The sequence below is a fragment of the Scyliorhinus canicula genome, chromosome 13 (assembly GCF_902713615.1).
Source record: "Scyliorhinus canicula chromosome 13, sScyCan1.1, whole genome shotgun sequence".
In the NCBI taxonomy this organism is placed as follows: domain Eukaryota; kingdom Metazoa; phylum Chordata; class Chondrichthyes; order Carcharhiniformes; family Scyliorhinidae; genus Scyliorhinus; species Scyliorhinus canicula.
In genome coordinates, this window is record NC_052158.1 from 11,902,148 (window position 1) to 11,915,585 (window position 13,438).

The window sequence follows — 13,438 nt, forward strand, 5'->3', positions numbered from 1 at the left end:
CCGACAAGCTTTATTCTTTGCAGGTTTTCTTAGCTTCTGACCTGCTATTTGAGTCGCTCTATTTATATGGCCCATCCAGTTAAGATTATTGTTAATGCTATTGCCAGTGCCATTGAATTTCAAGAGGCGATGGTTCGATTCTCTCTTATTGAAGGTAACCATTGCCTAGTAAATGTATGGCCTGAATGTACTTGCCGCTTGTCAGCCCAAGACTAGATATTTCCCAGGTCTTACTGCGTCCATAAAGGACTGCTTCAGTAATGCTGAGTAATCGCGAATGCGACTGGGAAAGAATAGGACCCATTAGGGGCTAAGTGCTGGGAACTGGGATTAGTGTAGATTTACAGTCTTTTTTTGTCGATGCAGGCCTGATGGGCCGAAAGGCCTCTTCTATATTGTATGATTCTATGATCAGTGAACATCCCCACTTGTGAGTTTATGACGCTATCCAGGAGCTGATATGACTCACCTCCAAAAACCACAAGCATCTTATATAGTGTTAGGTATGACTCGAACTCGTGAAAAATTTACCCGCTGGCTCCCATTGCTCCAATTTTTGCTAAAATCCTTGATGTCATACTCTGTCAAATACTGCCTTGATGTCAAACTCTTATATCGCCTATGAAATTCAGCTCTTTTATTCATTTTTAAACCAAAGGTGTAAAGACGTCAGGAGCTGAGTGATACTGGCAGAACCCAAACTGGACATTAACATCAGTGAGCGGGTTATTGCTTATTGTCACTTGATTGAGCTGACGTTGACTCCTTCCATCACTTTACTGATTAAAAAGACTAATTGGTGGGGGAGGATGGAATGGGGAGGGGGGACTTGGCCGGATTGGATTTGCTCTGGTTTTAATGTACTTAGCTGGGTGATATCCCAAATTACCTGGTCGGTGCTTGTGTTGTAGCTGCACTGAAAAAGCTTGGCTAGGTGCATGGCAGGTTCTGGGAGACAAGTCTTCAGAACTACTGCTGGAATATTTTAAGGGCTGATCACCTTTGCAGGCTTCAGTGCATTGAATGTCTTCTTGAAAACCAGTGGAAGGAATTAAATGTTCTGCAAACTGGCATATATGGTGTTGGGACATCTGGAGTTTACGAGAGACCAGAAATTAAAGTGGATCTGCCTGGAATATGCAGTGAGTAACTCACCTCCTGACTCACAAAAGCTTGTCCACCATGTGCAAGATGCAAGTCAGGAATGTGACTTGTCTGAGTGACTACACCTCTAACAACACTCAAGAACGCCATACCGTCCACAAAAACAGTGTCTGGGGTTGAGACCTAATTCACACCTTCAACTTTCACCCCATCCACCACTGAAACACAGTATCAGCAATGGGTACCATTTACAAGATGCACTGCAGCAACTCACCGGGCCTCATGTGGCAGTATCTTCCAAACCTTTTATCTTTCCCACATAGAAGAACAAGGTCAGCAGACACATAGGAGCAACACCACACGGGAGACCCTCTGCAAGCCAGTCACCACCCCGATTTGGGAATATATCGCTGTCGCTTCACTATGGGTGTCACGATGGCGCAATGGTTAGCACTGCTGCCTCAGCACTCCAGGGCCTCGAGTTCAATTCTAGCCTTGTGTGACTTGTGGAGTTTGCATGTTCATCACAGTTATTTTCCCCGTGAAGATTTCCACTGTGTTGATGTGAAGTATTTCCCTGAACCAAACCAGTGACTACTTCCTGGTCCTTAAAGAGCTTTGGAACTTTCCAGAGTTGTGAAAGACGCTCTATTAATGCAAATGTTTCTCTGTCGTGAATAAGATCGAACCTTACGGATTGAATCCGTCTTAAGCATTTTCTCTGTACCGATGTCAGTCAATTTGACATGTGTGGTACTTTGGTTTTAAATGTGAACAGCTACCGTCATGAGCACAATTCGGTTTCTGGACCTAGGTCTAACACTGGTGATTCACTTCAATGGTTTTAATCGGCAGCAAGTTCAGGCTGGAAAAATATGCAATGGAATTTCGATCTCCGCCCATCCCCGTCTCCTCCCCTTCTGCCTCTCTCCCTCTCCACTATAAACATTCCTCGTCACTCCTCCCGGCAGAGTTCGATTGTTCTCCTTCGAGATCGAAATCCGTTTTCGCTTCAAACTTTGCGATTTTATGTTCCCGTGTGAGTCAACGAAATGCAGACTCGGTTGTAATATAATCTCTCTGAGTATTCCAGTGAATTTCAACGGGAAATTACGGAACTGAAGGTGTTCAGCAGAGCAGCGGCAGGTAAAACCGGCTTGAAACAGGAAGTGCTGAGTGTGAACATGGCTTCCAGACAGCAGGTCCAGAGTTTGACCGAGGAGGCAATTTGTCCCATTTGTATTGATTTCTTCACTGATCCGGTAATACTGAATTGTGGACACAACTTCTGCCGCTCCTGCATCTCCCAGTGTTGGGAAAAGAAGGAGATAAACTCCTGCCCGGAATGTAGAGAGGAGTTTGCCGAAAGAAATTTCAGGATAAACCGGGCCTTAGCGAATCTGGCCGAGAAAACACGAAGGTTAACCGTCAATCGGGAGGGGAAGGAAAGCCATCTTCACTGTGAGAAACATCAGGAAGAACTGAAGCTGTTTTGTGCAACTGACAAGAAATTGATTTGTTTGATTTGTAGAGATTCGCAGGAACACCAATCTCATAACTTCGTGGCGATTAAAGAAGCTGTCCAACTCTATAGGGTAAAATGAAAATCCATTTTCAGGTTTTTCTTTCAGTATCTCGACGTATTTTGATGGTCTAATACTTTTGCTCCTCGAATTTCTCTCCCAATCTCAGGAGCAGCTGAAATCTTCCTTAGGTTCTCTCACCGAGAAGAAATGGGCTGTCAGAGAAAAGGAACTGACTCAGAAACTGAACATTTCTGAAGTTAGGGTAAGGTCGCCCTGTGCTGATTTTCTGGGATCTCGGTTAGTTTTGTTCCCTTTATCGCGGGACATTAATTATGTTTCACATTTCATTTGGTAGGAACAGTCGAGCAGTCTGCAGACCCACATCACATCCGAATTCAGTAAAATGCACCAGATTCTCACTGAGAAAGAGCAGCGTTTACTCAGAGATCTCAGGGAAGAAGAGGAGAGGATTCTCGAACAAATGGAGGAAAACCTTCGAGAGATTCAGGAGAATTTAAATTCTATTGAGGAGAAACTCTCCAAGTTGCAGAAACAGATGAAGCAAAAAGACGAGCTGATATTTCTGAGGGTGAGGTAATATATTCTGGTCAGAACAATAAAACTTCTGATGATAACTGTGAAATTAATGCAGCTTTTGATGAAAAATTCGAAGCAATTGTAACACCTTATTTTGTCTATTTCGGGGAAGCTGTCACACAAATAACGAACCCCTCTGTCTGCAGAAACATGAAATAGCTGAAACTTCTCTGGAATTAATTGTGGTGACCTTGACTCTTGTAATTTCATTCTGTGTCGCACAAGTTTAAGTATCCCCTGGAACTCTACATTTATTCCCCTTTTCAAGTGTACACCTAATTCTATTTTATAGAACATAGAACAGTACAGCATAGAACAGGCCCTTCGGCCCTCGATGTTGTGCCGAGCCATGATCACCCTACTCAAACCCACGTACCCACCCTATACCCGTAACCCAACAACCAACCCCCTCCCCCCGCCCCCCCCCCCCCTCCCCCCCCCCCCCCCCCCCCCAGCATTTTCTCTTTTGTATCTTCCCGAAGTCTGTTGCTATACTTCACACCGTGTACATTATTTCTTTCAGGAGGAAGCTCGACAGAAGAGAAGGTAGGACATGCCCTTTATTGAAATTCTGCATGATTTGGTAAAATAACTCAGAGCAGTGTTTACAATCAGTTTATAACACCAACTGTTTAACATTTACAGGATTAGTGAGGAGAAACACAAGATCTCCACAGCAGATTTCTCCCTCTCTGTCGGGAGGTTTCGAGGCCCTTTACAATACACCGCATGGAGAGAAATGATAGCCTTCATTAATACCGGTAAAACACTTACATTCCTTTTCCCGTTTTTATAAATCCAGATGAGAAACGTTCAGCCAGCTACCGGACTCGATATTACATTATCACCAATGACCGAGTCTGGAATTCATAGGTCTTTGCAATGGGCAATCATGATCTCATTGAAGTATTCACGATCCTAAAGTTAAGAGAGAGGATGATGAAAGGTTTAGGATTCTGGGTCTGTACTCGGTGGAGTTTAGGAGGATGAGGGGGGGGGGGGGGGGGGGGGGGTCTTTTTGAACATACAGGATACTGCGAGGCCTGGATAGAGTGGACATTGAGAGGGTCACAAAATCCACAGCAGTAGTACCGAAAACCCCACATTTAGATATTGGAGAGTGGAAATGCAGTTCAGAGTGAACGAGGTTGGGGGGTTGAGAGAACCCATGATCGGACAGACAGAGAGCCAGTGAGTGCACTGTTCGCCAGAGGAATTTGCACAGATTGGTCCTCAGTCCCATATTGTTGGTGGCATAGATCTTCAGTGTTGACAATGTTGCCTTTTCTTTCCTATACTCTTTCTCTGTGTTTCTGTGGCTCTGTTCCAATTATGGCAATCAGTGAATTTGCCCTTCTTTCTTTGTTATCTATGTCCTAATGCTTAGAGTCGCCAGGTATCAAATGATACCACCACAAGTTGCAACCGGCTATCGATCAAATAGCCAAACACCAGTTAGTTAGTCCAAGGTCAAGGGTACTTTATTTACACACAATTAGTCATACAACATAAACGCTACCAGTTAATTACACCTATCGACTAAGACAACCTGTACTTAACTTGGGGTACCCGGCTTATGACAGAGAACAGTGGCCGCTGTTCGATTCTGAATCTTCTCGGGTCCGGAGGAATACTGCTGCTCAGCTAGGCTCATCCGTCTGGTAGCGAGTGTTGAACTTGCACTTGCTTCTGCTGTTGCTGCACTTGGAGATGGCCGTGATCGGGGTACCAGGACCAAGAGAGAGCGAACATATGGCGAACTCTTCGTCTTATACTTGGGGGTTTTCGTGCTCTTTTGGGCGGTCCTCCGGTTTTGGCCGACTAATTGTGTGATCCCTGATTACTCCGATTCCTAACCAATAAGTGGGCGGGGATCTGGATGGCTGGGCGTGTCCTGAGCGGTCACTGACCCCGTTGTTTGCATTTCCCTTGAGCAGGGAGTGGCACCGAAATGTTGGGGACTGTCCCGTTTGCTCGAATATCAGTCCTTTATTTTGGTGAGGATGGGGCATCAAATGCTAATTGACCCCATTAAAATGCTAATTGGACGTAATTTCGATACCGTGTGGACTTCTTGCTCACAAATATTAATTTCAGGCTCTGAGCCTGCCTGAGTCTTGGCTTGTCCATTTTACCCGCTAGGCTTTGCGAGATTCCCTGTACCTAGTTGGAAGTGGCCATCCCAGATGGCTACAAGGATGTGCTCGATTATCTATGATGGGATAAAGGAAATCAGGGGATTTGTCCCTTGTGGGAGTGGGTAGGAGCTATTTAAAATGTGAGAATGCGGGGGTGGGGGTGGGTGGCAAAGTGGTCAGTGCAGTGGGGGTGGGGTGGAAAGGTGAGGAGCAGCCAGCAGCAGACAATATATTTTTTGCAGCCTCCTTGGCACAAGTTATTTGAAAAGAAAACAAGAAGAAATAACTTTTGATTTGTATAACGACTACACACCGTCACAAATCAAGTTGCAGCCAGTGAATTGTTTATGAAAGCTGTTAACTGTTATAATGTAGGAAACATAATCGTCAATTTATCTACAAATATGACAATGACAAGATAATTTGTTTTTGTGATGTTGTTTGTGGGATTAAAGTTGACAGGACACTCATTGTCACTCACTTCAACCTAAACTCCACCCAATGACTCAGATCTAGTTTCAGTTACTTACAATTCTTACTTCACTAATTAAATGCACACCTAGCTCGAATGTCATGCCATGTCCTGATGTTTTGTATCAATAACCGCATGGATAGGCAGCACGGTGGCGCAGTGGGTTAGCCCTGTTGCCTCACGGCGCCGAGGTCTCAGGTTCGATCCCGGCTCTGGGTCACTGTCCGTGTGGAGTTTGTACATTCTCCCCGTGTTTGTGTGGGTTTCGCTCCCACAACCCAAATATGTGCAGTGTAGGTGGACTGGCCACGCTAAATTGCTCCTTAATTGGAAAAAAGAATTGGGCACTCTAAATGTTAAAAAAAATAACCGCATGGATAAAAATCAAAATTTGGTTCTGTTTTGTGGATATTTTTATTCTCTTTACTATACATATGGTTACAAATTGATATCCAGTCACAAGTCAGGCTGCAAGGCTAACCTAGAATGGAGCCCCAGTCACCTCTGTGAATCATTGGAACAGTTTATCTCAATAATATAAAGCCACCTGCACCATACAGATTGTCCATTCTTGCCCGTCTGCTCTATGTTCAAACTTCTGCTCTTTACAATGGCTGGAGCTCTGCTCCCATTATTATTTGATCTCCTGAATCCCAAAGTCATTAGAGCTGTGCTACTTTGTAGAAGATCACCATGCCTGCAAAACAGGACAAAGGTCTGAACCCAAAGCACACTCTATCTAATCAGTTAGCTGTTCTAAGATCCCTGTAATATCCACTTTTACTTAGTAGATTAGAATATCCAGCCTCCTATCTCCTCCAATGTTTCTCCTTTGTTGGGGGTCTTGCATTAATGTAATTGGTCTTCTAATCCAATTATCCAAGCCATTGCTCTGGGGACATGGTTACAAATTTCACCACAGGAACTGATGGAGTTTAAGTTCAATTAATAAATCTGGGTGAGACAACCAGGTTAGTTAGCCAGGCTGACCATGAAACTATCATCAATAGCTTTGAAATTGCTTCAAGTTCCATTAACCCCATTCCCACTAAACTGCCGCAATCTAATTTCTCATCCGGTCATTCATGTTAGCTCACATTGTAAAAGGGAGCATATCCTGTCCAAATTAATTTTAGATCTGATTTTATCAACTTCATCTCAAAATAGTCACCCTCAAACCCTGTCACACCATATCATCCCTAACCTTGCTTTCTTCCAAAACTTCCTTAAACGTGCAGTCACGTTTGAAATATCTGTCTATTTGTCAACAGCCGCAGGTTTGATCAACACCAGTGAGAATTTTAAAATCCATTATAGCACTAACATAGAACATAGAACATAGAACAGTACAGCATGGAACAGGCCCTTCAGCCCTCGATGTTGTGCCGAGCAATGATCACCCTACTCAAACCCACGTATTCACCCTATACCCTTAACCCAACAACCCCCCCCCTTACTTTTTAGGACACTACGGGCAATTTAGCATGGCCAATCCACCTATCCCGCACATCTTTGGGCTGTGGGAGGAAACCGGAGCACCCAGAGGAAACCCACGCACACACGGGGAGGACGTGCAGACTCCACACAGACAGTGACCCAGCCGGGAATCGAACCTGGGACCCTGGAGCTGTGAAGCATTTATGCTAACCACCATGCTACCGTGCTGCCCTATAGAATTTACAGTACAGAAGGAGGCCATTCGGCCCATCGAGTCTGCACCAGCAATTGGAAAGAGCACCCTACGCATGGTCAACACCTGTCCCGTAACCCAGTAACCCCCCAACACTATGTGTAATTTTGGACACTAAGGGCAATTTATCATGGCCAATCCACCTAACTTGCAAATCTATGGACTGTGGGAGAAAACCAGAGCACCCGGAGGAAACCCACGCACACACGGGGAGGATGTGCTGACTCCGTACAGACAGTGACCCAAGCTGGAATCGAACCTGAGACCCTGGAGCTGTGAAGCAATTGTACTATCCACAATGCTACCGTGCTGCCCACTAACCTGGGGTGAATAACTGTCATGCTGTATGACAGCGAGTATAGTGCATTATCCATCACCAACGTCCTAAGCCTTCTTGTAACCATTGACACGGCCAAGTACAACGTTTTCTACTTGGGGAATGTTCTTGTGGGTAGGCAATAGTTTAAATTAAAGAACATGTGCATGAATCACAACAATGTTTCATTGCTGTCTGTTGCAACTTTAAAGAGGAAATGTGGTTCAACCATAGCTTCCAGAATAAATTATGGACAATTAGAATCCTAGGGCTGGTTCAGCACTGGGCTAAATCGTTGGCTTTGAAAGCAGACCAAGGCAGGCAAGCAGCACAGTTCAATTCCCGTACCGGCCTCCGTGAACAGGCGCCGGAATGTGGCGACTAGGGGTTTTTCACAGCAACGTCATTTGAAGCCTACTTGTGACAATAAGCGATTTTCATTTCATTTAATTTCAAAATCCAATGAGGAGCCACAAAATTGCCAGAAAAAGCAGCAAACCTGAGAATTGGGAGCAATTGAGAATTTCGAGAAAGAGGACAAAAAATGAGCAAGAGGAGTAAATAGAGGATGAGACAAAAATTGCAGGGAACATATAAATTAACCGTTAAAACCTCTATAGATATGTGCAGAGGACAATATTGGTTAATATAGATCAGGTCCTTATAGTAAGAAGCCAAGGAAACTATAATGTGGAACAAAGAAATGGCACATGAATTGAACACACCATTTAGTTCCGCCTTCACAAAAATGGGAACAAATAACCTCCCAAGATGCCAGAGAGCCAATGAGAGGGCAGAATTGAAGGAAATCAGTATTAGTAAGAAAATGATGGTGGGGAAATTAATAGGGTTAAAAGCTGACAAATCACCACGGCCTGATAATCGACACAAAAGTGTTAAAGGAAATCGTTCTGGAAATATTGGATTAATTGGTCGTCATCTTCCAAAATTATACAAAATCTAAACCAGTTCCCATAGATTGGATGGTGGTAAATGTAACCACAAACTCGAAAAATTGTATGATTCCCTCATCCAAATCGTTGACATATGTTGTGTATAGCTGGGGTTCAAGGACTGAATCATGTCGCGCCCCACTAGTCACTGTCTTCCACTCCAAGAGAAAATCAATGTATTCCCACTCTGTTTCCTGGCAGGCAACAAATTCTCAGTTCATCCTTTAACAAACTGTCTGGCTATATTCAGGAATCTGTAGACATTCACTCCAAAGCCCTTCACTTCTTTTACATCTCTCAGTATTCTTCCATTTATTATGTATCATTTGTCTTGTCTGATCTCCCCAAAATGCATCACATGACATTTCTCAGCGTTGCTATTTGACTGCCCATATGCCAATTGACTGCTCACCGGACTTGTTCATTGATGTCTTTCTGCAGCCGTGTATGTTCTCGCAATCAAATGTGAAGGCTATTTCTTGCGTCTCTGAAAATGTCTTGATCATGACTCTAACAAGTCCATATATAATTCAGTAATATATCAATATCAAAAAGGAAGAGACCTTGTACTGAACTTTATGGAAGCATCTTTCCAATCACAAAAGAATCGGTCAACAATTAACCTTTATTTATTGCCACTGATCCGATTTTGCGTTGAGCTTGCCACATTCCCCTGGTCCGATGGACTTTTTTAAAAACTAGGCTGCCATTTGGGACATTGTCAAGTGCCTTTATAAAATCCATGTAGACGACATCAGTTGCACTACCTTCATCAACTCTCATTGTTATTCCCCCAATAAATCCAATCAAACGAGGCAGGCACAACCTTTGCGTAACAATATATGATAACTGTCCTTGATGCCCACATCCCTTTCCATACGAGTTTATTCTGTCACTCAAAATTGATTCTAATAATTTAGCCAGAACTGATGTCAGACTGACTCGTCTGCAATTATTGTTCTATCCCCTCACTCTCTTTTTAAACGATGCCAACAGATGTTACTTCTGTGCAGTCATGTCCTAGGATGGAATCCTGGTGTCTGGACTTTCTTTTGCTCCTTTGGGAAACTTCTTTCAGCAGCTCTTCGGTCCGCTTCAGCTTCTTCTGGGTCCAGCATAAAACCAGACTCAACAGTTATTTCAAATCAGGTGGTCCTTGGTTGCTAAGCAACTGCACAGTAGTTATTAAAAACATGGTCGTTAGCAGGTCAAATACGCTTTAATCACAATGCAGACTGAGATTGAAATGAATCCAAACCCACAGGGATGGAGTCTATTGAGGTGCCTCGCACCTTAATAGACTCCCACCTGCACCATCCACTCTACTCACACTCAGTACTCCAAGGTCACACTTCACTCCTCTTACGTCACCTTGTGCACACTTCGCAGACTGTGCAGTCCTCCCCCCAACAACACTCTCCCACACAGTTATTCCCCCCATATGTTTCCAATGATATCCTGGTCTTTATCCCTGGACATCCCAGATGTAAACTCTCAAGGGTAGCAAATTCTACACTTAGATCCTAAAACCAGAGTTAAAACTTTAAAAAAGAAAGAAAGTGTTCAAATTAATCACATTAAGAAACTAAATAACGAATTGTTTTTGTTTTTCTTAAATACAACTTTCCTCCAGCTCCAGCCTCTCTGACGCTGGATCCGAACACAGCGAATCCCTGGCTCATCCTGTCTGAGGAGCAGACAAGTGTGAGCCTCGGAGACAAACAGCAGCGCGTCCCTGACAACCCGGAGAGGTTTGATATCTGGGGCTGTGTCCTGGCATCGGAGGGATTCGCGTCAGGAAGACATTACTGGGAGGTGGAAGTGGGTAACAAGACTTGCTGGGGTCTCGGTGTGGCCCGAGAGTCAGCAGACAGGAAAAAAAGAATAAACAGAAAACCTGAAACTGGCTACTGGATTTTGTGGTTAGAACCAGGACGAGGTTATTTTGTGGGAACCTCACCCTCATCGACTCCATTTACCCCGAGTGTGAATCCCCGGAAGATTGGGGTTTTCCTAGATTATGAGGGTGGACAGGTGTCATTCTACAATGCAGACAACATGTCCCATCTCCACACTTTCACCCACACTTTTACTGAGAGAATCTTTCCCATCTTCAGTCCAGGATCGAATGACGGCGGGAAAAATATTGCACCGCTGACGATCTGTCAAATTAACGGTCACAAGCAGATCCAGCCCAATTTTGCACAGCGTCTCCCTGTTTCCCGCCAGCTTTAAACAGATGAGTGTGGGTCTCAGTCACAGGTGGAGATAGAAGCCAGGTTAACAGTCTGGAAAATAAAAACAACACTTCCTTTTTAAAAATGATCAATGGTTACTTATATCCTAGCAGACTCAGCAGGGCTTCATGGTGGTCAGGGACAGTGGATGGGAAACTCCGCTATTCAGCACTGGACACCGTAATCCTTTTGGTGAAAATGCATCAGTCAGCCACTTGCATCACATTGAACACGGAATTATTCCCTAACACTTCTCATCTCTCTGTAACCATCTCTCCCATAGGTCGTGTGAACTATAGCTTTCGGATTTGCTTAATTTAGTTATCAAAGGTTGTCAATGTTTGTATTTTGCACCCTTCAAATCCATTTATTATTATTTTCTCATAGAAATGCAAATATTTCAAGTTGTGACTTTCTTCTCTATTAGTTAAATGTGATGTGGCCAATTCAGATATTAGCACTGCATCTTAATTTCCCAGTTCCAAACCATTGAATGGCCCGCTGTGACAGGCTTAATGATAGATTAGTGTTTCTTACAAATTATTTGGTTAGATTAGACCGTAGAATCACAAGAACTGGAGCAGGAGTAAACACTGGAGCTGCTTCAGCATTCAGTACTGTCATCCCTGTTCTGCCTCAGCTCCCTAACTCCAGGAGAGACCAATTAGATGTATCTCAGCTTTAAATATCTTACATGATGCAGAGTAAATATGAGAAGATAATTCGAAAATAAATCGCACACCCTTGAGTAAAGACATTTCTTCTTATCTGAATGAATACCCTGTCAAGCTCCTTCAGCAGCATGTTTATTTCAATGACATCGCCCCTGGTGTTTTCGAAACTCGAGAAAGTACGGGCCCAATTTACTCAGCCTTCCATAATTGGACAATTCTCTATTGCCTGGGACCAATTGTGTGCCGATTGATCAACTGCTTCTAAAATAGATGTTGCTTCAATCGTTCTGAATCCATGCTTCCAGAATGCCTGAATCCACTGCAATTCGCAGACCACCACAATCGGTCCACAGAAAACACTATCTCCCTGACCCTACACTCATCCTTGAAGCATCTTGACCACAAGGACCCTTACGTCAGACTCTTATTCATTGATTACAGCTTCGCCTTCAACACCATAATCCTAGCCAAACTCTAAAACCTAGGACTTGGCTCCTCCCTCTGAAACGAGATCCTCGACATCCTGACCCATAGACCACAATCAGTAAAGATAAACAAGAACACCTCTTCCAAGATAATACTTAATATCGAGCCTGCAAGCCTGCATACTTTGCCCCCTACAATACTCCTTGTACACACATGACTGTGTGGCAAAATTCGGCTCTAATTCCAGCTACACTTTGCTGATGAGATGACCTTAGTGGGTCGAATCTCAAACAACAATACGTCAGAGAAGAGGAGGGAGATAGAGAACCTAGTGGCCTGGTGCAACAGCAACAATCTCTCTCTCAATGTCAGCAAAACTAAAGAGTTGGTCATCGACTTCAGGAAGCAAAGTGTCCTACACACTCTGTAGGCATCAAAGATGCTGAGGTGGAGATGGTTGAAAGCTTCAAATTCCTAGGTGTACACATCACCAACAATCTGACCTGGTCCATCCACGTCACGCTATGACTAAGAAAGCACAACAATGCCTATAGTTCCTGGGGAAACTAAGGAAATGTGGCATATCCACATTGACTCTTACCAATTGTAACTGCTCAGTCCAAGACCGTAAGAAACCACAGAGAGTTGTGAACACAGCCCGGTCCATCACATGGACCCGCCTCCCATCTATTGACTCAGCCTGCACATCCAGCTGTCTTGGGAAATCTGGCAGCATAATCAAAGACTCCTCCCACACGGGTTATTCTCTCTTCCAACCTCTTCCATGGAGCAAAAGGTACAAAAGTCTGAGAACACGCACTAACAGATTCAGAAACAACTTATTCCCGCTGGTATCAGACACCTGAATGGCCCTCTTATGGACTGAACTTATCTCTCTTCGCATCTTCTCTACTGTTGCACCACTACACTCTGAATGGTCCACCTGAATACATGTCTATTTATTTACATTGTGTATTTATCATACGTTTTATGTTTCTCATGCATGGAATGATCTGTTTGGACTGTACTCTGAATAATGTTTTCACTGTATCTCGATACACGTGACAATAAATCTAAATCTAATCTAATTTACTTTTTATTATGATTTGCATTCTATGCCACAAATCATTTTCATGGGTTCATTTCATGCACTTTGAGTATGTTCATTCTTATCTGGCCATTGCAAGGTGTGCACTGTTATTAGAATAGGGATAAATCCATGTACCAGAGATTGAGAATGTATATTTCATGTCTTCAGACTCAATATTGGGTGATTGCTTCAATACCGGGCAGACTCTGGTCAAT

General features: G+C 43.7%; 1 protein-coding gene across 1 annotated transcript; it reads left to right on the forward strand.

The window, feature by feature from the left end:
* Positions 1 to 2,068: 2,068 nt before the first annotated feature.
* On the forward strand, positions 2,069 to 12,194 carry LOC119975430 (zinc-binding protein A33-like). The gene is made up of 6 exons (XM_038815072.1): positions 2,069 to 2,699; positions 2,797 to 2,892; positions 2,986 to 3,219; positions 3,751 to 3,773; positions 3,873 to 3,988; positions 10,430 to 12,194. Exons 1-6 carry the CDS (start codon positions 2,289 to 2,291, stop codon positions 11,029 to 11,031), a joined length of 1,482 nt encoding a protein of 493 aa, XP_038671000.1. The 5' UTR covers positions 2,069 to 2,288; the 3' UTR covers positions 11,032 to 12,194.
* The last annotated feature ends 1,244 nt before the right edge of the window (positions 12,195 to 13,438 follow it).